General features: G+C 36.1%; 3 protein-coding genes across 11 annotated transcripts in view; all 3 read right to left on the minus strand.

Annotated features, from left to right (window-relative positions):
- LOC112143363 (protein MTSS 1) overlaps positions 1-1,656 on the minus strand; it is a 40,711-nt gene extending 39,055 nt beyond the window's left edge. For all 8 annotated transcript variants that reach the window (XM_024267278.2, XM_024267282.2, XM_024267276.2 and 5 more), the window contains exon 1: positions 1,101-1,656. In XM_024267278.2, coding sequence (XP_024123046.1) covers positions 1,101-1,172 — 72 coding nt within the window. In that variant the 5' untranslated portion in view covers positions 1,173-1,656. The remainder of the gene's footprint in view (positions 1-1,100) is intronic.
- Positions 1,657-2,335: 679 nt separating this feature from the next.
- Positions 2,336-14,446, minus strand: mal2 (mal, T cell differentiation protein 2). Its single transcript, XM_024268276.2, has 4 exons — positions 11,885-14,446; positions 6,552-6,722; positions 5,512-5,646; positions 2,336-3,493 (listed from the first exon to the last, which is right to left on the minus strand). Exons 1-4 carry the CDS (start codon positions 12,035-12,037, stop codon positions 3,422-3,424), a joined length of 531 nt encoding a protein of 176 aa, XP_024124044.1. The 5' UTR covers positions 12,038-14,446; the 3' UTR covers positions 2,336-3,421.
- A 2,258-nt stretch (positions 14,447-16,704) lies between these two features.
- Positions 16,705-27,553, minus strand: colec10 (collectin sub-family member 10 (C-type lectin)). 2 transcript variants are annotated; one of them, XM_024267712.2, is made up of 7 exons: positions 27,078-27,553; positions 25,095-25,166; positions 21,245-21,316; positions 19,355-19,408; positions 18,954-19,049; positions 17,677-17,891; positions 16,705-17,543 (listed from the first exon to the last, which is right to left on the minus strand). In XM_024267712.2, exons 1-7 carry the CDS (start codon positions 27,172-27,174, stop codon positions 17,292-17,294), a joined length of 858 nt encoding a protein of 285 aa, XP_024123480.1. In that variant the 5' UTR covers positions 27,175-27,553; the 3' UTR covers positions 16,705-17,291. The 2 variants fall into 2 exon arrangements, with proteins under 2 accessions (XP_024123480.1, XP_036071962.1); XM_036216069.1 differs by lacking the exon at positions 27,078-27,553 and adding an exon at positions 26,874-27,031.
- Positions 27,554-27,560: the final 7 nt, after the last annotated feature.

The raw sequence follows: 27,560 nt of genomic DNA on the forward strand, positions 1-27,560 counted from the left end.
TCGAACTCTAAATTTGTTGAACCTGCTTCTTGAAACGGGCCCCAGGAAGCTTGCTGCTTGTCTTGCACATTTTCTGTTACAACCCCTTTTTTTAAAACATCTTTTTTTTTGTCTGCTCCTGATTCACAACACTTTTTATACAGAAATATCTTAATTTTCTTTATACACGTCCGTCATCATCAGAAAAATGCCATAAGGACATATTAAAAACATCAAAAACCACAATTTTCATCAGCATGGAACTTTAAGGTCCCCAGTAAAAATTCTAAAAGTCATATTAAATCTTTATTTTTTTTAATATCGCATAACTTGTCTAACCAAGGACACTAGTTTGCAACAAGATGGAAGATAGATTTGCTTAAGGTAGAAAAGTTAAAAGCAGTCTTTGAGGTCCTAACTGTTCAGGTCCTCGCAGATGTCCTTTTAGCCTTTAAAAATGTGAAGCTAGGGAGGAGTGAAGGTAAGGCCAATGGGCTAGTTGGGTATCCCTATATGTGAACACAGAACAGACACTCCAAGCATTTGTTTATCTCTGATGGGGTGAACATTTGGAGGCGCCAATGCCTTTGGAGCATCCTTAATAACTTTCTGACTCCAGTGGCCCCCTTTGGCTGGCCATTTGACCTGCAGATGCCAAAGCCTCGACTCCCTCTGGGTAATTTTCTGTCCTGACAGAAAACCTTCCCACATTCCTCCTGGAAGCTACAACAGCTGTGGAATCTCCTAATTGTCTCTTTGGCTAAGCTGTGTCAAAATGCCACATCTATATGCTGTTGATCTGCATCAACGGGACTGAAACTGTGGTTGCTGCAGTTGCTTCAAACTATTTCCTATTGTTTTGGAGGGGAGCAGCATAGAGCTGAGGACAGAAATTCTATTTATTACCTTGCAAAAATGAGATACGATGATATAAAAAGCAAACTGAAATGAAATGAAGACTATCATAAAACAATAGTAAGGCTGTGGTGATTTCAGCTGAGCTAACCTGAGGTTGTTTAACACACTCTGGTTAACCTGTTACTATAGTCTGGAGCTGTACAAATGTAACCAACATATGGTTGTTTTGGTTCACACCGGCATCAGTTCTGTTTACGACTTACTTTCATGTCTCCGATAAGTGTTTGGAAAAGTCCTCCGAGTGCGCTGCATTCCTTCTCGATAACAGCCTCCATTTTCAGGACAGCCTCCACTGGTCAGTAGTCCCGACTCCGCGAGCCGCTTCAGTTCGTCACGCGCGAGGTGGAAAAAAAACACTTCTTCCAACTGGAGAAAACTTTCAGTAAAACCCCGCGAAAAAAAACTGTATTGGTATTTGGTAAGTCGAACAATAATAGTAATTGGTTTCACATCAGTCTGTTCAAAGCACAGCTGGGTTCTGTGCTGCTTTCAGTGCTGCATGACTGAAATCAAACGAAGACCCTCGGAACGAAAAGAAAAACGTTTAAATCCCCCACTATCATTCCGGTCGTCTTTCACATGTCCACGAATGGCAAAAACGGTCAGTAGAAGTCTGTCTAATAGTGAGAAATAATCCCAAAAATACTCAGGATAAGATTCGAATACGTATCACAACAGGTAAACACGTACTCCCAACTATTCTGCTCCTAACTCCCTCAGCACTGAAGAAAGAGGAGGCGAAACGGTGATGAAAGTCAAGCATTTGGCAAATGAAACACCAATTTCCGCTTATGCGTCTCAAAATAAGAGACTAAATAAAACTTCAAAAATGTTTAGGCACATGAATCCACCACAAACTGTGCAATTTGATAAAACATTTTAATACTCTTTCATATAGCTTATATGAAATGTAAGATAGACATGTTTAAATGGCACCGATCGAAGAAATTTGAATGTGCTACACAGATCTTACATTTTATTTTGAAAGAATGAAGACTTCCGCATATGGAACCTGCCACTTCACAACATGAGTGTAGAGACAACATAAACACATTTTTCACGCTAACGAGAAAACTAAGCCAAGGTTTTGCAGTTTTAATAAATAAATAATTATCTTAAGTACCCACGAAATAGGTTTTGAACTAAAAAAGATATTTTGGAGCAAAGGGTTAAATAATTACTTATTTTTGCTTTGACAGTTTTGGGCGCAACAGGTTAAATGGCAGTCCTGTATTGTGATATAAGGTTAATTTTAAAAAACTAAAAAGTTGTATTTTATAAACAATGCCACCAAAAAAGTTCAATTTCAGATCACAAGTGACACCTAGCGGTACAACTGAAAACTACAACATCAATTACTACAAGAACAGCAGCAATAAAAAGCTCCGATTGGCTCAGTCTTGTTTGGTTATAAGAAATATGTTGCTTCACAATGCGGTTGTTTTCAGACATTTTATTCTTTTTAAAAGAAACAATGATTCTCCATAATCCATCATTTAGATAATTAAATGAAGCTTTACAAAACTGAGCACAAGCCAAGAAGTACATTTTCAACCATGACATTGTTAAGTCTTCTCAAAACAAACAATTGTTTGCACAGAGAGTAAATATGTACCACTCACATCTTTTGTTACAGCTTCTACTTCTTTAAAAATACATTAAAAATGTTAAAAATGTGTCAAAAGAAGCAAATTTAGTTTAGAAAAGAACAAGACAGATTACAAAAAGTGTAAATCATAAAATGTCAAATCATTGTCGAAACAAATGGTAGAATAATGCATTAACACTAAATAAAACATACACCAAAATAAACAGACACCTAATCCAATAAATGTACATGATAAAAGATACACATAACCAATTTTAGTAAGATTTAAAGTTTAAATAGTAAAACCCATTTGCTTAAATAACTGAGAAGGCTTTAGTAGAATCTATATTCACAACAGATTTAGGTAACTTGGTTAACTAATACATTTTATTATGGTGTAAATCACTAAAACAAACAAAATTCACCAGTTTATTAGTAATACATAGTAAGAAAATGTTTTATTTTATTTACTCAACAGTCAGTACAGTAAATACAATGAATGCGAAGTATAATAGGATGCTTAAATATCAGATTGAAATGTAGTCATATTGAATCTGCAGTCTTTACCTCCTTAGCACCAACTAACTTTATTTACTTTTTTAGCACTGAATAAAAACAACAACAGATGTTTTCACACTTTTTGCAGCAAATGTTAGGTTTTTATTTACAAGGGGACGTTTCCATAACTGTTTTGCTGCAAGGAAAATAAAGACCAAAAATATATTCCAAAGTATTGTAATGTAAAGTGCAACTTTTCAGTTGAATTTTATTTTTTTAAACCAATCTTGTGTTGATAATTTATATGTGAAACATGGCTTTGATGATGCTTCGTCTCAATGTTTCTTGTGTTGACCTTGTTGACGTATGATGCAAATGTTGTAGGATGCGTAGAAGTTACAAAGCAAAGATGCATTAGTTGTACAGTCATTTCCCCAGTTATTTCATCCACCTCTTGAATCCCATCACCAAACTGCAGCCGTAGGAAAGCGTCACAACAAATGCAAATATCTAGAACAGAATGAGAGCAGGTCAATACACCACATTAATTAGCTTTAAAAAAAAAGAAAGCTTCTTTCTTTTATCTAAATTTGAAAATTATTTAAAATTCTCATGTAATTTGCAAACTTTGAGCTTCACTTAACATTTTTTAAACAGATCTGTCATGAGCATTTAAATTGATTATTTTCTCTTTAATTTGTCAACCTATTAGCAGCAGCCTGTAAACAATTCCAAACAATTGTTTACATGACAGAAAAACCACGTATCTTTGGTAAAAAGTTGCATCAGGAGACACGTTTTCAGGGTTTTGATATGTTAAATTGTTTTTATTTTTTTTAAAACCAAGAATGCAAAAAGTTTAGCTTTGACATGTGAATGTGTGAACAAGATTTTTTGCTGTGTCATTAAAAAAATAATTTAAAAATACACTAAAGGAAAAATTATTTAAATATGACACAGTACGGAGGCCCTAAAGGGACATAGAAGTAAAAAAAAAAAATACTACATCTTTTAAATTTTATTTCCCTCTAGAGGCTTTAGAATTTTCAGCTTAAAGAAAAATTTTAAATAAAATACTTTTTAACTAATAATGATATCAGGTTAAAGTCTTTTAAGGGTCAATTTGAGAAGTTGGGGTATACATCACAAATCTAAAAATACTAACACTAAACACTAACTTTGTATTGTTGGAAAGCAAATTGATTTCAATTTAAGAAGTCAGCAGGTTGAGAGTGAAGGTTAATCACCACTGATTAATCTGAGCCTGCTGGACTAGTTAAAAGCAGAGTTTTTGACTATCTGTGAAAATTTCCCAGCAGATGAGGATGACTAGCGCTGCGACAAACTGGCAGTGGCGACCGGTTTAGGGTGAGCCCCGCCTTCGTCCAACAGTGGCTGGGTTAGGCTCCAACAGTCCTGTGACCTCTAAAGGAATTTATAGAGTTAAAAAAAAGCGATGACTAGTTAGGAGCAATTTCTAAGAGAAATATAGGTCCAAGCAAGACTTTTGATAAAAAAGTTCCGCCTGTGGGACAAATGTGGTTCAAATGTCTACCCGTCTGCAGGCTTCTGTCTTTAAATCAATATAATCCCTTTCTAATAACTATGATTTCTTGATTGTGATTGGCTAAATTATGTTATAAGCCGTTGAAAACCTGTAGCAACCACCTGTGACTGCTTGACCTTCAGAACCTTAAGGGCCAAACAAGAAGAACAGATTCATTTGTTTGTGTAGGATTTTCCTGTTCACATGATTTAAATTTATAAATTTACAGTGAGCTTTTAACCAGGAATAATATATAACAATTCATATAAACCCAAATTTAATGTTGACAACAAGTTTTTTTTTTCAGACAGACTGGTCTTCACATCAGAAATTCACAGTAATTTTGGTAAAAATGTATTTGGACATATTTCTGTTGTATGCAAAGATTTGAAAAGTATCCCATTGCATAAAATAATTAAATAAATAGCTCATTTGTATTTAATGTTATGATAAGAGTTCAAAGAATGCAGGCTGCACGGTTGGCCCTCATGCATTTGACCACATTTGAACCTCTTTGCAACAAGTTTGGACACTCCTGGCTTAAGCCATCAGGTGCATGCAAGTTTTGTTAAAGCTTTATTTTCCACATGTTGGACTCATTAATTTTTTTGAATCAATGGAAGCATTACAGGTGCAGAAGTTCAGCCTTGACCTGTTTCAATTAAAAGTGGAGATTCTTTACTTGTGTGAAAATGTTGATGGAACAAGATTACATACTTATTAGAACTGTAGTATCATTTGGAGAAAAAAAATAGACTAAAATATAGTCTGCACAAAAGTGAAATGAGAACCCAGTTGTATGTAAATATAGATATGATGTACATGGCAAACTCAAGGGGTCTTAACACTAAGCCCTGGGGTGCTCCAGCAGCTAAAAGCTTTACTCTAAATAACGTTAACTTTTTTCCTGTATTCATTAAAAAATAAATAAACAAATAAGAATCCTTTCAACCTCAGCACTCATACCATAAAAGAGACTTACCGTTGCTGCCACATTAATGCGGTATTGCTTGGATGTACGCAAAATCACATTTTGATCTGCCAAAGCTGTAGTTGCTGCTTCCAACACAAAAGCAGCAAAGTAGAACAGCAATGCAATGAAATGGTAAAATAAATCCTGGTGGGACAAAAAAAAATAAATAAATAAATAATGAAGACATTTAGGACCTTCAGCCTTAAAGACTGATGCATGAAGGAACACATAACTCTTAATTATCTTTTCTGCATTGAAAACTGCATCAGTACATTGGCATCTTCAAGACAACCTTTCACTTTTGACAAACAAACAAACTTTACATTTAATTGTCATCTGTAAACTATATAAATTTAGGACAAAACAGGTAAGCAGTCAGACGGGGGAGTGTCATACAAGAAAGGTTAACGAGAGTTTGTTGACTCCAAGGCCGGTGGAAGTACAGGCAGGCCTTTGTTGGGTTTAAGTGTGAGCTCATCTTCTGTGTCACTCATTGTTCAGCCGAACACAAACAACCCTACGCGCCTTTTGTAGTTTCTGGAGCAGTGCTGGAGCCAGGACTGTCTGAGGGCCCAAACTTGACAGAGTTCCCTCAGTGAAATTACTCAAAAACATCCAAGTTTGTGTCTTTAAAAGCTAAAAGGAAGTTTCTTTGATGTAGTCAAAAACATTTCACGTTTAATTTAGGCTTGATTACTGAGCATCTTCAAAACAGAACAACTTATCTGTCTTTAGCTTTCAAATTTATGGGATTTAATCCTCTAATCTGAAAGTGTTGTGTTATCTGTTTGATATTAACTAGCTTTTATTGCAGTTTTCAGTTCTTTGTACAGAATATGTCGATTGCTTATAAAACTAAAGCAATAAAAAGCCTGCCCTGCTGTAAGCTGCTTTAGTTAGTATAAAGGTAAATATCTAACATTCAGTTGCATTCTGATAAATCTTTCATATCAGGATGCAAGGTAAAAAATTTAAAAAAAAGAGCAATCAGTTGGAATTTTTTTATGTTTGACAAACATAGAGAACAATGTAAATACTACATTGCCTACCAAGAAATTCCAGTCTGTGTTTATCCGCTCTGCTAAACCGGTGACGAGGAGAGCAAGATAGGCTGAGGAGAGGAAGAAGGTGGTGACAGACACAAACATCACCCAGCCCTGCAGCAGGGGCACAGGTACATTGGAGGAAGCCACTAGAATCCAAACCAGGCCACCAAAAACCTGGAAAAAGAGAAAACGTATTAAACCAGAGCATGCAGCACTTCCTCAGTCAACCTTTTTTTGGTCAAACTTAACAGTTTCATATGAAATCCCTAAAGGGACGTAGAAGTTAAAAAATAGTACTGGTTTCTGGTGAGTCCGATAAACCAGTACATTTTTTTACTTCTATGTTTCTTTGGGGCAGGAGTGGGTAAACTTTTTGACTCGTGCGCCACATAAAGTTTTTCAATGTGTTATGGTGCATTCAAATGGACACGATTCACGCAGCACGGTTGTCAATGTTCAGACACGATCTGAAGTCTCGCAACGCGATTTGACTATTGGGCGCAGTGCCGCAAGGTTGACACATAATTGGAGACTCAGCTTTGGGCACGTGATGTTTTCAGTAACTCCAGTAGAAAAATACTTCCGAAATGGATGCTCAATGATGGGATTTTTGCCCTGAACTTCCATTCATTGGGGCACCAGAGTTGCCGGAAACAACCCAGATTACTGTTGGTTGAAGGCGGGATACACCCTGGACAGGTCGCCAGCCTGTCACAGAGCCCATAGAGCTGGAGAAATCGCACACGGTGGACAGTGCAGCGAGTTAGCGAGCTCCGCAACCTGGGGTTTGGTAGAACTAGCATGTGATGCCGTCCAGGCTGCCGGTTGTTGGGCAACAGAGCTTGCTATGCTGACCTGCTAATTCTGTCACAGGGGGCGCAAGTGCTTTAGCTCCTTAATGTTTTTCTTATTTTTATTGAAACAATAATAAAAAGATCCCCCAATTTTATTTTATTTTTCCCCTCTCAAGTTTATGTTCAGGCTGGGCCACAGACAGAAGTAATGTTTAAAACGGCCAACAGGAGTGAATAATACGGCAAAAGACTCTTAATGGTGAACCCAGACATGGTGACGTGCTTTCCAGCGCCTCTGCAGAACTCTCCAAAACATATAAACCGAAGCTACTCGCTCAACATCATCCATGTTTTCCATAATGTGAATAAGAATGAAGTCCAGAAAAACTTTGGTGGTTGCTCCCTGGCCCAGTCGTCAAGGCATCGAGCAGTAAATTAGACGCATGTCAACAAAGAGGTGGCAGAATTTGATGAATAAATTGCATCCGGTGTAAATGCATCATTAGAACGGCTGGATCAGGAAGGGTTGTGTGGTGCTTTGTGGTAATCCACCTTGTAAGATATAGAAATAACATGAAATCTGGACAAATACATGCTTTAATTTCTATTTAATATATATATATATATATATATATATATATATATATATATATATATATATATATATATATATATATATATATATATATATATATGTATTCGATTAAACTCCACCGAAGGGTTGATAACCCTCAGGGAAAGATGAAAGATTAGTGATGATGGAACGATCAGAAAAATGACTGACTCAGAAAACACACATGAACGTCAGAAAACAAAAAAAACAAAAAACTTCCAACATCACTATTACGCAGAATAACTTTGTGCACCTAAATGAAGGTCAATGTATTTGTGGTGCATCATCTAGGATAGATAGTTTAACGGGTCGCGTATGACCCCCAGGCCATGGGGCCATGGCTTTAGTTTAAAAAGTTTTACATCTGAAAATGTAAGTAATTTGTTCAGAATGACTCAAAATGAGGACATTTTCCTCAAAATGGACTTCCATACTTATGTAAACTATGAATTGATGCACAACAATTTTTAATATTTTATTACACATAGCCAAACATGGCAACTACTGAATTTGAAAATGAGTTGGTGAGACTACAAATGTCAAAAATTGGCTAAGATTAATTAGAATTCAACAGATGGGGCACATGGATAGAAATATATAGACAGTTTTATTCAAAGTACTGTAAAAAATAACTCCTGAGAGTATAATGTGACAAACAAAACTCTCCTCCATGTCTAAACTGACATAATTATTTCTTTGTTCAATAACTCAAATGTGTGGGTATTTTTGCATTGCTTTAACCTTGTCCCTATTCAACTGCATAGTTTGCAACCACAACCACACACAAACCTTTCATAGCAGTTTTCATGCCCTTGACTTTAACGTTTCTACATCCCCTCAGTACTTTTGGCCTCCCTTTCCTGTCTGCAAACAGCTTCTAGGTACAGTATAATCATACATAAACACTGGGCTTGCACAAAAGTTGACACACCGGAAAACATTTATTATAAAACTAATAGATGTGTAAGATCAAATTACTGTGTTGTGAATGAATCTAACTATATGCCTTTGCAGTGTGCAGTGGTAATGTGGTGATGTAGTTGTTGCTCCAGATCTCTACTGGATACGGTAAAAATAAATGAACATATGAACAAGAAATACCTCATTGTATGAAATATTTATTTTGTTTTATTGCTTATATGAGTCTAATTTATACTTAAAATGCTACCTTGAATGATTAAGAAACAATTAAATACTTTTGTTTTAGTTAAATAACATGGGACCCAGTATGTACTGATAATGCTTCATCTTTTTCAGTCCACACTGACCATTTGCAGACTAATAAGGCTTTCTTTATAGAATGTGTTCTTCTCTCACTTACTCCAAAAGAAAAACAGTTCTAACAGTGCAAAGTTCTAAAAAAAAAAGGGAATCCTTGTGGGATGCAACCAATGAGGTATATAGGCTAGAGTCACTAGGCTAGCTTGTTGCATAAACGAAGTTGGACGCCATATTGGATAGGGGGAGATTCCTGTTTACTGCTGTGCAACAACTGCAAAAACAGAGCTGGAAAAGCAAGAACATGACAATTTTATCCTAAATATAAAGTTCATTTTTTTAGAATAATTTGCACTTTTCACAAGAAAAGCTTTTCTATTAAAGAGGGAGGGGACACCAGGATCTATACAGCCAAAATAAGAACCAAATCAAACACCCCAGGAATGGAGATACATGTAAGCCATAATGGTCTTTGTTTAAATTCAGCAGACTAATTCTCGCAGCAGTTCAGAGAGTTTCAAAAGCTTGAACCTTTCTCGTAATTCGTTGTGTCCCGGTGGAAAAACATTAACAAATCTAAACTTATTAACATGAGTTTAAGTAATTGTATTCTTTTGTGCGCATCTGTTCATTTACAAAATATATTTATTCATATACTTGTACAAGAGGCTGCAACACAGACTCACTATTTTGTGTATTTATTTCTGATTTAAAAAACTATTGGTAGATCATTTTACAGTTACAGTTTGAGTTAAATTAAAATTTATAATATCTGATAGAATAGTCCATTTTAATCAATAATTATTGAATGATTTGTATAATTTTCTAAGTAAAAATACACTTCCTTCATTTTCTTTAGAGCATGTATGCAGCTCGAGAGGTAAATATGGACATTTTTCCTACAATGTTTAACTTTGTTCTCCTCCTTGATGTTCCACTTTATTAACTTCCGCTGTGTTCAGGATCTATTTGAAAACTGTTATACATCATTATAACAGTTAGCATGGCCTTAGGCCATTGACTGTATATAAGAATTTCATTGACTGTGAAATATTTTTCACACCAAATAATTAAAATTCTTACCTCTCGTAGTCTCTGTGCGGCTGGAACAAAACTTGCAACTTAAACCGTGAATGGACATTTCTCTCAGTCGCTGTTTGCAAAACGTTCCTGTACTTTCCCCTGCGACGTCTTCTTCTTCTTCTACTGGCTAAATGTAATGCGATATTATAGTTCCAATATTATTTTTATATATTTTACAAGACATATACATTTATATTGTGCCTTTTAACTATTGTGGATCTGCATCTAAAACCTTTGTGATCTTCTGAAAAGAAAAGGAAAAAAAAAAACATCCCAAGTGTAATCTACACAACTGTTAAAATGAAAATTTATTAAATTGACGCCGCGATTTTATCTTGAAATTTCACGTTTTTTAAAGTTCAAAAAGATGTCTTTTGAGCACATCAGGTCTTACAGTAATGGTTTGACTTCAGCTTGAAAATATGAATGAGTTTTGTGAAATGTGTAAGGAATAGACAACTTTTGTAAGTTGAATATAAATACATCATAATTGATTTGTTTCTGTAAACTGATCATGTGCAAGAAAGAAATGGGACTTATTTGAGCACTTGAGTTGGTCTCACTTTTCTTTTTGCTGAGACAATGAAAAGACTAAACGAGGCCTCATTGAGCAACAAGAGACAGAACCATGCATACAAATGACTGAGACAGCTGAGAAAGTAAAGAGAACAAATTGAGACATACTTGATAACTCTGAAATACGTCTCATCTTTCTCTTAACTGAGATCTCAAGAAGAGACAGTTGTGAGAGAATTTTGAGATCTCAGACAGTGCTCACTGTGAGACTTATTTCTCAGGAGAAACAATCGAGACGAGTGAGAAAGCCTGTGTTGTCTCAAACACGTCTCATTCATGTCTAGGAGACGTAAACGAGACAGAAACGAGATCTCATCTTCAATTTTGCTTTGCTATGGGCAGTCAATGCCTTAGGCACTCAAAAAGCTGACAAATGAATTATGTCATGTAAGCCTTTAGATTTTTATCATGACGTGTTATTGCATTTTAATTGGCCAATAATTTAAAAACGGCTTCTTTTGGCACACTTTTTAAAGAAAATTACACAATATTAGCAGTATTTTTATGATCAACATAGACACTTTTGAAACCAAGTGTCTTCTCTAATAACCCATATTAGGTCAGTTTTCTTATTCACAGAAGCAACTTTTAGCATAATTTCTGCACATTTTAATGAGTGGCAAGTTCATTGAACTAAATTTTAGCAACAGCTAAGCTCACACTTTGATAACAGCCACAGATCAGGAATTAATTATTTGGCTGTTTCCTACACATTATCTTTCTTTTCTCCACAAAGGCTTCAATATAAATAGTCAAATACTTGGTAGATTAGATGTTTCGTGGAAGTGCAGTGCAGAGGTCACCTTGTAAGTTTATGACACAATATTGTAGATACAAACTAGAACTCACTTGCGGTCTACTTTTGCATTTTTTTAAATAAAATATATGAGTCTTACATTAGATATCTGCAAAAGCCCTCATAAAGCTATATTTGTCTTAATTTCTGCTGTCAAATGCAGTTAAAAACACCCAAATCCTCACAGATTAACTACATATTGGTAATATATATGTAATATGTGCATTACCATAGAATAAAACATTCAATTACTTACTATTTCTATGCAGATGAGAACTCCGGAGTAAGTCCTGAACACATCCAAACCCAGAGGTAGAGAAATGGTGGCCGTCGGGAAGGAGGTGGCAGCGGGGTCAACTGGGGCAGCGGCGGCGTTTGCCGCGGCGGGATTAGCGGCTGGCTCCGACATTTTTCCCCTCTCCGTGTAATTCTTTGTCTCCCCGAATAGAAAATACCCGTTAAACAAAGGACGGGAGCACAGGTAGAAATTCCTGCGGAGTCATGTGTCTTCGAACAGGTCGGACAGGTGCAGCGGCCACTCCCTGGAAACGGATGCTGCATTCAGGGACGTCTCGGAAAATCCCAGATCTCAATTTCCATTTTGCAACTCAAATACCTGAATTAAAAGGTGTATTATAAACACATTAGAAAAGTGTTTTGGTCTTGAAGGTACATTTTAGTCTGGTGAAGTCAAATAAATCAGTATTCTGTCTGAAATAAGTGGGAAAGCTTGTTTTTGTCCAGGGTTCTAAAAGAAAAGTAATGGTAATTTTTTTTATATTTCGAAATTAAACTTATGAATGTGTCTAATAGACACACGTTTAACATATATGAGCCACTTACTCCATTTTTCTCAACACATTCATAATCAGTAATTGATAGCTATCATTGCCAACTATCTGAGATGTCCACTGTTGTGCTTTTATCAAACGTCCCTTTGCCCTGTTTCAGTGAAGGATAGCAGTTTTCTTATTAGGATTTACTCACTGTTTCCCAATCCTGTTTCTCAATCATCCCTGCCCAGCGTGTTTTAACTCTTTTACCTGTCCAACACACCCAATTCAAATAAATGACTCATTCTGAAGGCCCTGTCGAGCTCAGAAGCTGAATGAGTTTTGTTAGACTAGGAGACATACATAAACCAAACCAAGGAGATTTAAGTTCCTTGACTGTGTTGGAAAGCCTAAATCTACATAGACCTAAACATGATCAAAAACTGCTTAAAAAAATAAAAAAACGAAAGAGTTAATGTTGAAAATGATCAGTTTTAAGGTCTATTTTTTGCAAGCAAAAATCTGCATTGAAGTAAAAAGAAAAAAATGCTTTAGTTTGTTTAGTTATCATGTTTTAATTTCACTTGAGACTTCTAAAGGAACACAAATGTTACTGAATTAACACTTATATAGTGTCATGTCCAATAAATGACAGATTTTTACTGAACTGCTGGGTTGTTATGGTTAAAAAGCAGAGTTTCTTGTGATAAACCGCTGTCAATGATTAGCCTGGGCTTAGATTATATGAGCCAATGTTGATTTAACCTCCAGCAGGTCACTGTTCTTTTTTTTTTTGTGGCCTTTTCTAGTCAAAATGTCTCTATAGTTAGCCACGACAGGATTTTTTTAAACCTTAATATTTTCCATTATTTATGACAAGAGTTTTGTAAAATAAAAAAATATATATATTGTTTTAAAGTTGTTTTCTGCTCTTTTGATTTTTATTTTCTTTTTTAGTGCTATCAACTGGTTGTTTTTGATAAAACCACTTAGCTTTTTACAAATTTTATAATCTTAATTTTACCTTTATTTATTGTGATTTATAGCTAAATGTACTAACTGTTTAACAAACAAAATATTTATGCTAATTTTTACTACTGGATTCACAGATGTTTGTCAAAGGACTGGCTTTGTGGGTTTCTGAGAAAGTCAGTGGTAAACTGGCAGGAACATAGTTGTAAATAACAAACAGGACATTTTTTTTATTTTTTACTTTTGTCTCTTTGAATAATACATCATTTATCATAACATCTACAGGTATTTTTACTTCATCTGTTGTGTTTGCTGCAAAAGAATGATAATCTAAAAACAGATGCTCCCTTTTCTCTCAAACACTTCCTGAAGTGGTATTGGGTTTCTGGAGCAGAGTGAACCTTCTTTGCAGAAAGATACTATCTTTGTCCAGTGTCAACAAAGGCAGAGTAAGGGAGAAGGGAGGACTCTGGGAAAGAATCCCACGTTCATTTTTGGAAGGAAAACAGACAGGTACATAAACTCATCTGCTGACATCTTATTGTTCAGTCTGGATTTGTGAGCTTTGATAATAAATTATCCCAATGGAAACACCACAATTAAAAAAAAAAAAAAATAGGAGGGGGGACAAAGTTATAGGCTTAGAGGAGGTGGTATTTGGGGCGTATCGAAATAGACATTTTTTTGCAAAACTGTAATGGAAACACTTTTTTCTAAATAAATTTAGTTCTTGGTATGAAGTGTCTGTCCTGAGCGCTGCACGGCTGGCGCATGAGAGATCCCACGGCGTTCACAGCTCATCTTTTTTTTAATATTGTGTACTTTGTTTGTCCATACAAAGTTGAATATTAATTGATAAATGTTTTTACAAATTCTGCATAACTTACTTTATCAATTTTTTGTTTATTCTTTGGGTTCAGCTGCTGGAGAAATCTCAGTTCCTTCAATGAAACCTTGACCTGCAATGAAGTAGGCAGACTTCCCTTGCTCATGCGTTTCTGTCTTTTGTCTCGGTCCATTTTGCAGAGGTCTTCAGTGAAGTGCGGTCCCTCCCTCTTCATGAAGATGTTGCCTTTTGCAGCTCTCCAGACGTCATCTCTGTGTCTTCTTGCTGTAAAACGGATGATGTTTGCTCTGGGCCTGGAATCAGTGCTCCGTTTGTTTCCCACATGAAGCGCGACATGGATAAAGTCAGGAATCTTGTCTTTTTCTTGAGGTAGAATCCACTGGCAAACACGAACAGTTTTCATTCGACAATTTTCTGTCTCCTGTTCAGGAACTCCATTAAGCTTCAAGCTCCGTCACGCGACTCAGACACGAAGCAATGTTTTTTCATTGAAGATCACACTTTTTTTTTTTATATCCACAATTTCTTCATGAACATTTTGCACCTTTCCCTCCAGCGCATCACTACAAGCATTGATCAAATCAGCGAGAATTACAACAGAATCATCAGACATGGAAGAACTTTGGCGCCATGAGTTTTTTGGCAATCGGAGGCTTAGAAGGAGTGACCGGGAGGGATGGGAATTCCTCCTCTTCATCTACCTGGAGGTTATCAACGGTCATTCCATCGTAGTCGTGGTCAATGCTAGCTGACGGGCATCCTGGCGTACTAGCAGCGTTTGATCTTTTATGAGCTGATTTCGGCATGCTTAAGTAGCACAAACGAGACCAAAGTCTTTTAAGGATCACCTCACAGCTGTTTTTTTCCTCTTTTTGCTCCAAAAAAGCAGTTAAAACCGTCCGAAAAAAGTTTGGGCACACAGCAACAGTGACTTACGTCTTATTCAGCCGCCATCTTGGACAACCCCGAGGGCAGGGGAAGATTTTTCCTGGAGGGAGCGGTTGGCATCGTGCTTACGTCAGCATGTTTCCACCCGCTCATTTTCATGGGTATGGGAGGGGGTGCTGCAGACAGCGCATGTTTTTAAAGGATTACTCTTAAATGCATGAACAGATCAAAATTAGACTTAAAACCTGAAAAAGTAGAATTTTCATGGTAGGGCCCCATAAGTGCAAACAGTGTGAGCCATCTGTTATGAGAACATATTGAACATTAAATTACAGAGAAAAAAAGTGGTTCACTGGCTTAAGAGCAGTCCAACCTTCAAGCCTGTTATTCAACCCCTAACAGTTGGGTTGAGTATTTTAGCTAAAAGTTGTCCATTATTTTTTTCAAAGTGGGGGATTGATAGGCTGTTAAGGGGTTGAACAAAACTGAAGGACATGATTCAATGGTGCAATTTGATAAGGATTCATGTATTGTAACCCCACGCTGATATCTCATGGAATCTTTGTTTACTCCCTCTCCCGCAAGCGTACAGGATCTCACATCCTAAAGTTAACATTACAGTTCGACAAAAAAAGTGAGCAAAATTGGAGATATCCATCCATAAAGTTTTGATCCAGATTCCAGCTCAGATGAGGAAAACAAAGACGTTCATGGATCTGTTTGTCAGCAAGTGGATGAAACAGAAGGGGGCAGAACAGGGAGACTTGAGTCCACCCATTTTTTAAGCTTTTTCAAATTTGGAGTTTTTACTTGAATAAACAAAAGACTCCAAAATTCAGTTTTAATCGAGAATCAATCGCAGGGCTAAATATCACGATATATCGCAATTTCGATATTTTGGTTCAACCCTAGTAGCAACGGTTCAGACTGGTGTAGAGGTATGGGATATATTTTCTTGCCACGCTGTGGGCTTTTAGTACCGATTGATCCTGGTTTCAACACCACAGTCCACCTGAGTATTGTTGCTGACCATGTCCATCACTTTATAACCGCAGCGAACCATCTTCTGATGCTACTTCCAGCAGATTAAGACTCCATGTCATTAAGATGGAATCATCTCAGACTGGTTTCTAGAACATGAGAATGAGTTCACTGGACTCTAATGACCTCCACAGTCACCAAATCTCAACCCAATAGATCACCTTTGGGATGTGGTGGAACGGGAGATCCTCATCATGGATGTGCAGACAAATCTGCAGCAACTGTATGATGTTATCATATCAACATGGACCAAACTCTCTGAGGAATGTTTCTAGTACCTTGTTGAATCTATGCCACCAAGGATTAAGATAGTTCTGAAGGCCAAAGGGGGCTCAATCTGATACTAGCAAGGTGCACCTAATAAAGTGGCTGGTGAGTGTATGTATCTGCACTAACTTACTCTGTCCAGCAGGTGGCACAATCAGCTCATGTTTCAAAAATTCATGAGATGAGAGAGATTAAACAGGACTGTCTCTAATCTGAATGACACATTGCAGAGATAAAAGGAAACTCAGCAATACATACTTCAGCAAAGGGACATCAATGAGGCATGAATGCAGCAAGCATTTTATTAAAGGAAGACATTATGTTTATTCCTTTCAAGAGTCGGGTCAGAAGGACTGTCAAGAGATTTTTTCATTTCAAAATATTTTCGGAAACCAAATTAGAGCAATAGTTTGGAACCCCTTAGTTTGGCCAGAACTGTTAAAACATCAAAAAGATTTAAGCAATCGTCATTTTAATACACATTGTTTTACACATAATAATAATAATTAAGACTGTATATTTATAAAAATACAGAAAATAGAAAGTAACACTTGCCATAGTTAAAAAAGCCTCCTCATGCCGTTGACTTTTAAAATTAAAGTTAGGTGAATAAATTGTAAATAAATTGTATTTAGAATGTGGGTCTGCTTCTCTGCCATCAATTCTGTCCAGCTAAAACACAAGAACTTATCAACTTTAGGCACTTTTAATATCAGAAAACATCACTTGGTTAAATGTGGTAGATCCAAGGACCAGATATATGATTTTTTTAGTTTTTTTTAACAGTTTTTCCATTAAAAAAAAGTGTTTAAACTGGTACATAACAGTAGTACAAACCTTATTTATGAAACCACCTAAGTTATCTTGAAGTTATTTTATTTAGGCAATGAAGCTGCTGCAGGCACTCCTCTTCCTCCGGCTCCTCTTCTTCGGATCTTTAGGAACTCACAGAGGAAATACATGGTGGAGTCACACTCCACATGACTCCATGTTCCTGTGCTTAGCAGCTCCACACAGCTGGAGCTGATGTTCAGGGATTGCCTGGAAGACAGTTTCTCCTCTTGACTCCAGGCTGAGAACCCCAGCAGAGGACTGGAGTCTGCATAAATGTAGCTGCTTGTTTCGTTCTGAAGATGAGAAAAACAAAAGTAAAATCTCTTTGGGACACTACCTGAGTTTAGTTAGCTTTTCTTATCAAGTTTTGTACCACGATTTATATGGTGCCACCATTGTTATTGTCTGTGGCTCATTGAGACTCACCGTGTTCCTGTTTGGATCCTGGATCACTCCAACATAGACCCTGGTCAGGCCTGCCTGATTGACATAGTCCGCCATGAGGTGGTTGCTGGTGCTGGTTTTTGGCATGGCCAAACTGCCCCCTCTCACTTTGCAGTTTACTGAAGCTTCTCTGAAGGTCTTGGCCTCCCTCACAAGGAAGTAGTACATTTCCTCTGTCTCCCTTAAGCCCAAAACAACTGCATACGAATGAAATAATCAATTTATTTAAACAAATTATCGATCAATGAGTGAGTAATTTGCTTAAAATTCAAAATATTTATTAAAAGGCTTTTATTTTGACATTGTAAATAAGTAAATCTATGATTTTCTAATTTTCAGTTCCACTTTAAATGACCATTTTAAAAAAGAGCAAAAATATAAACAACAAAAAAGACGTGTAATACTTGAGTCCAGTTATGGAACAATCAAAGCAAAAAACACAAAAATGCAAGTAAAGCTGTAAAAATACAAACATATATAGTTTTAGCGTACGCGATGTGAAAAGTCAGTAGTGAAAACCAAAGTGAATAAAGATGTTTCTGAAAATAACTTATGAAAACGAATACAAGAATAAAAGACTGCCAAAAATATGGTAGGTAACTTTCTTGTGTGAATACAGTAAGTAAGCTTAACTTTTTTTAAAGGGTCAATCCTGCAAATTCAACTTTTTTGAGCTTTTAAGTATATTATGTTAATTTCTCATGAAAAACACTCTCTAAGCAGTACATCCACTCACACATTTCTGAATATTCCTCTGAAACCCTGCTCATAGAGCACCAGCTCCACCCAATCCATGAAAACGACTGGATCCACACACTGTGATGTCACAAAGTTGGGAACAGCCCCTTCCAGGAGGAGTCTGCACTGCCAGCTCCGTACCCAGGCTAACAAACACACACCCAATTTCTCTGTGGTGATCAGCAAAACATTTTTGTTTTGCAAAAGTTTAGATGTTTGGTTTTGCGAGTGAAACTCAGAGACCGGTTTTAGGACGATTTTGTGAAATGGGTGGCACATACAAGGAGCAAAAGGCGGAGCCTCAGAGATCGAGTCGTCTTACTTCCGGGTAGGAAAAAAGTTTGCAAAAATAACTAATATTTAATTAAAAAACGTTTTTTAGTGTTCCAAAGGTAATATATGATCATATATATGGATATAGTTTACTCTGAAAGGCTTAAGAATAGCATTATACAGGCTGTTTCATAGATTCAGAACAATCTACCAGAACAGGATTTAAAATAAACATAAGTTTTACTCACCATTCTTCATAAAACTGATAGCGTTTCTAAGCTTGCCTACACTGAGATCCAGTTGTCCAACCACGCGTCTGTACCTCCCACAGTCACATGCTGTGCCTTTATGGGGATAAAAGAGGTCATCAGAGCCTATGCATTCACTGTTGGTGATGATTTTATAGTATTTCTATATTTTTAAATTAATTATTCATAGTTAAATATGAATTTCTTTATTTCTCATTCTTTTTAGTTCTATGGAGTTTTTTCAAATAAAGCTTTTAACACCATCAGATCACCTTCAGTCATAATTCATGTACATCTTCCATTCTTCTAGTAATTTTTAAGTGTTAAATTAGATGTTAATTAAACAAGGTTATCATTTAGACTCTTTGAAACCAATGTCTAATAAAATATTTCCCTCTTACCAGGTCCTCCTTTCAATCCATGAGGGCCTGCCATACCTTTGTTTCCTTTGTCACCTATAGAGACATAGATTCAAGGTCGTCAGAGGTCGTCTTCCGTAAAATCATAATTAAAATGTGCAGTGTAACCATGCGTCTTTTTTTCGAGTTAATTGTCTACTGCTCTATAAACCTGTCATGGTTTGGCACGTTCCTGCCCCTCTGTCTCCCCCTACTGGTTAATTCTGTTAATGCTGTGTTGAGGCCTTCTCTGCTGTTTTTCTGTTTTGTCTCTACAAGTGTGTTGGATTACTGGTGGGGTCCCTTGGCACACCTGCAACCCACCTCCTCTCACCCTGACTCTATTTAAGATGTTTTCTCCCAGCTCTTATCAGCGAGTCTGTTGGTGTATTGGTACTGAGCCCACATCTGTTAAAGGCTTTTTCCTGGTTTCTAATTCTAGTTGTCCTCCAGCCTAATCAACCTGTTGGATGGTATTCACCTTTTTGGTAACTCTGACCACCATCCACTGCAGTTTCTGAATTTCACAACCTTCCGAACACAAATGTTTTTTTCTTTATTTGGGAGCAACAATGACAATACCAAGCACCAAATCTAGAGAATTGATAGAAACATATCTGACACAGACTGTAAATAAATATGTATTCAATTCATTTAACTGATAAACAGAACTGCTCTCAACAAAACCCTTTGTGTTGCCTTATTACCAAATAAATTACAATACAACAATGAAAAAAGATGCAATTAACACATTTTTATAAAACAATTACACCCAGGTAGCTTTGAATAAAATCTGTCATCAGAATTATTATATGATAGAATCGTAATATTCTGCAGATTCAAATGGTAATAAAGACACAGCTAGACACACAGTATCTGTTTCACATGGAAATATTAAAATTATTTGTATCTAAATATAAGATAACATACCCAAAAACCTGTCTTACACCTACTTTATGTACAGGCACAGCACAGCAATATCTTTCACAAAACACTTGACATTTGGTTTCCAGATATTTCTATTACACTTTACAAAGCAAGAGAAAATATATATTTTTAAAATCATCTAATTAATTATGAGAAAGGACTTTCAAAAGTAAATAACAACCAGTGCAAAACATCAATAATAGAATTCTACTAATCCGTTTTTTTTGTTTGTTTGTTTGTTTTGTTGGGCCATTCTAAAAACTTTTATTTCATTTTTAGTCAATTTGAGGTGGACTTTGTGAGTTTTAAGGGTTTTGCTGCATTAATCAAAATTTTAAAAGAGCTTTAATTTAGATTTTGTCCACCCCACTCTACCGCAACTGTCACTGTGTTTTACTTTGGCAGTGATATACTACACACCTAATGCACTTAACCTTCTGTTGGCCATAATCTAATTTAGTAATGCCACATTATTTCTCACATAATGCAACAATAATTGCTTTTTTTTATATACAATATTAAACCCTAACATTGATTTACAACCTACTGATTTTTTTCCCCTTTTTCGTATTTTGTTGTCTGTTTTTAATTGTATACATGACTTGCAATACATGACAAGTGCTTTTTTATAATTAAACTTGATTTTATCTTTCAAACTGGTTCCAACATGTTTTTTTTATCCATAGAATATTTACCTAAAAGTTCTCGAAGACAATCCAAATGTTTTTCTGAAGTGTTGGAATCATTTGTGAAATGTGTTTTCACCAGATACACTGGAGATGTGGCAAGAAACATAATTAAATGGAATAGTTGGGTTAAAAAACACTACATTCTATGTACTGTAAAGATGGATGATATAATTTTGTATGTGTCTTGAAAATATACTGGAAAATTTAAGGGGGAAGAGAGGCAATTTTTGTAAACACAAATTTGCATAATTGACATTTATAATGCATTTCTTCTGACCTTTTTCTCCTGTAATTCCAATTTTTCCTGTTTGTCCAATTTCTCCTTTGATCCCTTGTTCCCCTGGGGTTCCTACAGGACAAAAAAGGAAAAATACTTCATTAGATTTAAATTATTCACTAAATTATTATGATTTATCCATCAGAAAGAAAGTTCAAGATGACGTATAAAGATATGGAGCACAGTTATCACATCCAAAATGTGTGGCTTCAAGTCTCAGGGTAAACACGAGAGATAAAAGGTTGATTGATGTTGCATTGGCAGAGCTGCTCCTGCCAGTTTAACTGCCTGCCTAAATGTTCAGATAACAGTCTCCGCTATCATTACAGCCACTTTTTATAAAGTTCCACTTCTCCAACCGGTTTAACGAACAGGTTGACCAGCTGCTGATGGATGAGGAGGATTTCTTACTGACTTCATGCCTCCTGTGGCTCGTTATGATCAATCTTTAGCAGCCAGTTCAAAAGGGGAACATTCATTTAATGGATTATTATTACGTTGTTTTAAAGAGGTTCACACGATTTTAAAGGTCAAAACCAAAAACATGTTAAACGTTAAGGTCTAAAGTGCGCAGTATCACAGAACCATAGCCAACCAATGTATTTTTGAGATGTTCAGATTCGCTGTTTTTTTATTTTTATTATTATTTTTTTTGCACTAAACTACACCATTGAAATTTGAATGCATCATTAAGCATGCATCTAAATATATATATTTTTTTAAATTTACCAAAGCATTTGTTTAAGTTTAAGAAATGAAGACATTTTGAAGCGTGTGTTTAGATGCACTTTTTGGGTTCAAAACTCTCCTGTTCACTTGTAGCTATGCAAGATTTTACCATCAGTTTTGCCATTAAAACTAATAATTAATCCGGCTACATTGACCAATAAAGGACTTTGATTGGTAGTAATGCACGAATGCCTTTTAATTCACAGAAGTGCCAACTGTTTGAAAATTGATCATGGAGGAGAAATGAATAACTGTGGTTTGTGCCCGGCTGGAATTATATAACGGAATAGAGGTGTGAAAATAAAAGTCTGGATCAAGATTCACCAGATTTGCCCCACTTTTTGAACCAAGAAATGAACAGTAGAAAAAGATGAAGCCCCTCCCTGCTTGTCCAGTGTGAACACCTTGAGCAAAATTTGGTGTGCACGTAGCGCCAGGGAAAAGCAGCAACAATAAATCTTGATGTAACTGTTAGAGTTTGCTTTGAATGCATGTGGATGCAGTGTTTGGAGCTTAGTCAATGCTTTACCTTTGAATATTTCTCTAGCTTCCTTCAGCAGGAAATCAAGCAACTTCTTGGTATCCTCAGATTTGTGAGTTATTGGAGCTTTTTCAAGGACATGATAAGGAATTGTTGTTTTTTTTTTTTTAATACTTATGCTTTTTACAGTAGTTGCAAAGTGCAGCTGCTCCATGCTTCTGTATTATGGGAAGTCAAAAAGGAGGAGTAGAATTTACACTGAAATGTGTTATTTTTCACGGTGTTTTTACTGGTGGTTTACGCTGTTTCTTTTCTTTTCATCACTTTTCCTGTGAAAATCAAAAATTAACTAAATGTTCAAACTTTTTTTTATTTCTCTATGCTGCTTAATATCCTTTATACATTTCTTACACCCACTAATATTTGGAATCTTTTTAAAACCCCTGTGAGGAACCAGGAATTACTTTTTAAATCTATTTACCTTTTGATGATCTAAAATGAAAGAAAATGAACATTAGTATTTGATAATTTAAATGTAAAGATCACTAAAAACTTTTGATGTTAAAAACAGATAAAGTTATTCTGTCTGAGATTATTTTTCCCGTGGATGGTAACAAATCTTGAAAACAACGGTTCTGGGCTGCAGAATGTTTAAGCTGCTGAGATGTTTTGTTAAAAAGCAGATATTTAGAAGCTTGTGTGTCTTTTTTTTTTTTTTTTTTAACAGTGCAGTGCTCCATTCTGTGATTTTAAAGGCAAGAAGTCCAAGACCTCATACAGTTTTGACGTAAAGTTAGTGCCGTACATACATTAATGACAATTAAACCAAGTAAAAAGCTGGCGACTGCATCCAGAAGCTGTTCTCCTTTTCTATTTGCTTAAAGCTTCAGTCAGAAGATGAAAAGTTTAACAAATCCAACTGTAAAACACATGTGAAAATGCAGTGGGAGGAAAAAAAAAAGTTTTTTTTTTTTTTTCAATTTAAATAGTGGAATCACAAAAAACTTTGCTATATAACACATTTCTTTGTAAATAAGATGTTGAATGAGGAAACAAATGCACTAATCCTCGTTTTGTTTTGTTGCTATTTATTACTTTCAATCAAAAATCTGTGTTACTGTTTAATAGAACCCTCCACTATCCATAGACCATCCATTATAATGCATAGTTTCATACTCACCGTTGATTCTAAGCCTTTGGAAATCCACATTAGTCAATGTAACAAGTAAAAACGTTCTAGTGGAAAACATCTACCTAATATGTTGATAGAAAATGTGTTAAAAAAACGGCAATTAAAGCAAGATCTCGAGTTTTAGCAGTGAAAATGTTCACGTAAAGAAAACATTGGAAAGTTTGAAAATGTTTCTTTGGGTAAATCATTTGCAAATCTGACCACAAGCAAAAGAGGTATTGCAACATCTTAAGCAGCAAATTCTTTTGTCGGGATTAACCTCATGTACCGTAAGTTTCATATCCTCACGTTTTTTTTTTTTTTTTATATTGTTCCATAAAAGAGTAAATCTGACTTCAAAAGCTTTCTGGAAAATGGAAAAATAACCTTAGGTCTAATTTCTCCATGACCTCAGCTCCCTTGCCAATAGCACACACTGTGGCGTCTGCATTATTTCTGAACAAAGCCCAGTTTACAGTTTCTCCAGGTTAATATGGTCAATGAAACAGATTTTCTTGGCCAACATCAGCAGTCATGGATTCCGTCTAACCTTCAGCAACTCCTTCCTGTAATTCTGTCTACAGTGAAACTAAGAATACATGTGTCATCTGCTGAGTTGCTGACATACTACAGTTACAAACGCATAGGAGCCTTTTTTCACGGCTCTCTGTGAGCGATCAAAAACCCATTTTGAGCGGTCAAATCTGTCACATCACGTCTGCAAAGTTGAAAAGCTGTAAAAAGTTCACATGAAGCAAACACACCACCTCAGATTTGGAGATGACAAGAGTTTTATTTTACACAGGCCTGATGTGAAGTTGTAGTGTTGTGTGTGAATGTGTGTCACTGTGTGCTGATGTTTTTACTGCTGGTTGGTTTGGAAAGTTGTTTCACCAGCTATTGTGGAAACCTCGTAAAGTGGGTTCCCGTCGATGTCTTGCCGCAATTAACAACTTTTTCTTCTGTATTTAAATCTGAAGCCAAACCACTCATTAATTCTCCTTTTGTTTAAGTCCTCCAGTTTTTTTCTTAGATTTGGTGCAAAAATAATGTAAAAATGGGGGTTCATTTAATAAAGAAAAAAAATTATATATTAGAAATATACAGTGGTGGAGGCAGCATATTTGATATGAGGGGACAGAAGACCACAAGTAGAGAGAAACACTATTTCAAATATAGGGATCAAACTTTAAAAATACATTTTTTCAAACTGTTTCATTTATTTAACATGCTTCTTTAAGCATTTACGATGCTGAATTGGATTATTTTATATATATATTTGTCAATAATGACACAAATGTTGATTTAAAAATTGGAGAAGAAAAATCATCTTTTTGTATATGATATGAAATAAAGTCAGGCATGAAAGAGTTAAGATATAGATGATGGACTGATGAATTAACGATTATTGATCAAACATAATAAAAGCTCAGACCTAAACAGCCTTTCTCAGAGGGAGAATTCAGTACCTGAGTGTCCCGCTGGTCCATTTTTCCCAATTTTCCCCTGATCACCCTCTTCTCCAGTCTCACCTTGGTCTCCTAGATTAAAAAAAAAACAGCACAAGAAAATTAATGGGCTCTTGCCTGCAGCTCTTGACACTGCAACATCACAGTTAACTTTGACAAAAGCCAATTTTCTTTAGTGAAAATGTGATACATTGCTCACCGATTATGCATATTTGGAGCTTCGGAACATGCAAATCAACCTCACTTTTGGCACTTTATATTTGAACTCAAAGTCTGGACTTTGTGTTCCACTGCTCTGTTGCTCCTGCTTCTCTAAATCATTTAAGACATTTGTGAACTGTCTGGTTGCTTTTGAACCACAGACTAGTGTCAAAGAAAACAAACTGACATGAAAAGGGATGTTAAAGTCTCCCATTGACCATATATTGACCTATTTCAAAATCGCTCAGAGTAGTCTTATAGTAAATAAAGGTTATGCTGCTTTTAGCCATAATAATAATAATAGAAAAAACTGTATCCTTTTTAGGACATGCAAAAGTTTCTTTAGAGTGGCAGAGGTTCACTAGAAATTTGTCTCTGAGTTGTGGGTGTGACTTTTGGCACGGAGCTCCTGATTTACAAAGATTGTAATAAATAAATACTAAAAAAATACAATTATAGGATTCCCTTTTTTATGTATGTCCTCCATCATTAGAAATAGTCCACAAAAACATGTTAAAAACACCATTTGATTAGAGTAGGTCTCTATCATTTGTTGCATATATTGACACTAAAGCATGAACCACTTGAGTCGAAACAGCTGCTAGGATGGAGGTGGGATCCTGGTAACCCTCTGAGTTTGCATGTCTGGAGATAATCACAATGTAAAGTGATTTTTCACACCAATATTTTAATAATAAGTGTTACATTTTTCAATTGTTTACACTAACCAAATCCAGCCAAAATGAATTGCCTGTTCATGTCATTTCTGTGAACCTACGCTCTGATTTCATTACACATAAACAAACGAATGCCTCCACCATCCTGCCAGCTTTGTAAAGGATGATGCTGGCAAAACAATTTAAAAGTAAATTAGTCAGTGTACCAGTAAAAGAAATAAAAGTCGGTTTGCTCAGAGTTAAAGCAAATAATTAAAGAATTTTGGGAAGCCCGAAACACAGAAAGAGCACGTCCAACGCCCAACGAAATATGCACCCAGAGGCTGGTTCTGCGGCCGGTGCTATCTGGATGAGTGTAGAACAAATAATCAGTTCAGTCTTGTGGCAGCTGTCTAAATACACTCTGACACAATGGGACTTTCTGGCCAGTGCATAAAAAAATCAGTGTAAATGCTGAGAAACTAGACTTAGTGTTAAAGTCACCCCCTTTTTGGAACTCATGCCCCAACATCAAATGTCTGTGCTTTCTGAAAGCTGACAGAAAAGTCGTGCTGTTTTTCCTTCTGCAGCAAAGAACTGTGAAACTTGATCAACCTTTTGACTTGTGATGGATTTTTTGCCATTTCTGACGGCCACCGCCTTGACGAAAATCCCAGGGGGGCTCCATCTGAGCAGAACCCTGGATGTTAACTGAGAACTCACCAGAAAGAAAGAAAAAAAAAATAGCGGAGCTCAACTCTGAATTTTATTAGCGCTGTCAGACTGAATCAGCAGGTGAGCAAGCTACTGGATGTTGTAAAATCAGAAACACACACACAGGGAGGCATTCCCTTCTAGTTAATGAGTAGGTAGACATGCAGCTAATAAACCACAGGATAAACTAGAATGCTGTTTTGCTTACCATCACATAGAGAAGCCCTGAACCACTGGAGGTTTTCCCTAAGAAAACCAAACATTATAACAGCTCAACTTCCTTTATACAGTGGAATGTGCCCGTTTTCCTCAGATTAAACGATTAAAACGTAGACATTTACATTTAAAACTCCTGTTTTACACATTTTTGTGTGGTTAGTTTTAGAAGATTCACAGATACGTCTTAACCTACCTTTAGCTCCTGGAATTAGAGTATTAGTGCAGACTTCTGTAGAGGAGATGTAGCTGAAGGAAGCCAGAAACACACAAAGCAACAACAGCCGAGACATTTTCAAATCACAGAAAATCTAATTTTTGAGGGATTTTCAGTAGATGGTTACAAATCCTGAAAAGAACTACGTTGAGAGACGATTCCGGGGCTACTGGGTGTTTGGCTTTTGTTTATGGGACACACACCCGCCCTCATTTGTTTATAGAGTCTTATCAGTTACTTGACAACATGTCAAACAACACATCGCACTGAACCACATTCCTTTGCATGTCTTTCCCTCCGGATTTTAATTTCATACTCTGACTTCAACTGATTCAACATAAAAAGATTTAATAATCATATTTTAATTCTTATCGTTTTAGCTAAAGTAATTTTTATCACAAAATACAAGCAGTTCAAAGTTTCATTTAAATTTTCTGTTGAAAAGAGCTAACAACATAGCAG

The sequence above is a fragment of the Oryzias melastigma genome, linkage group LG16 (genome assembly GCF_002922805.2).
Source record: "Oryzias melastigma strain HK-1 linkage group LG16, ASM292280v2, whole genome shotgun sequence".
Classification (NCBI taxonomy): domain Eukaryota; kingdom Metazoa; phylum Chordata; class Actinopteri; order Beloniformes; family Adrianichthyidae; genus Oryzias; species Oryzias melastigma.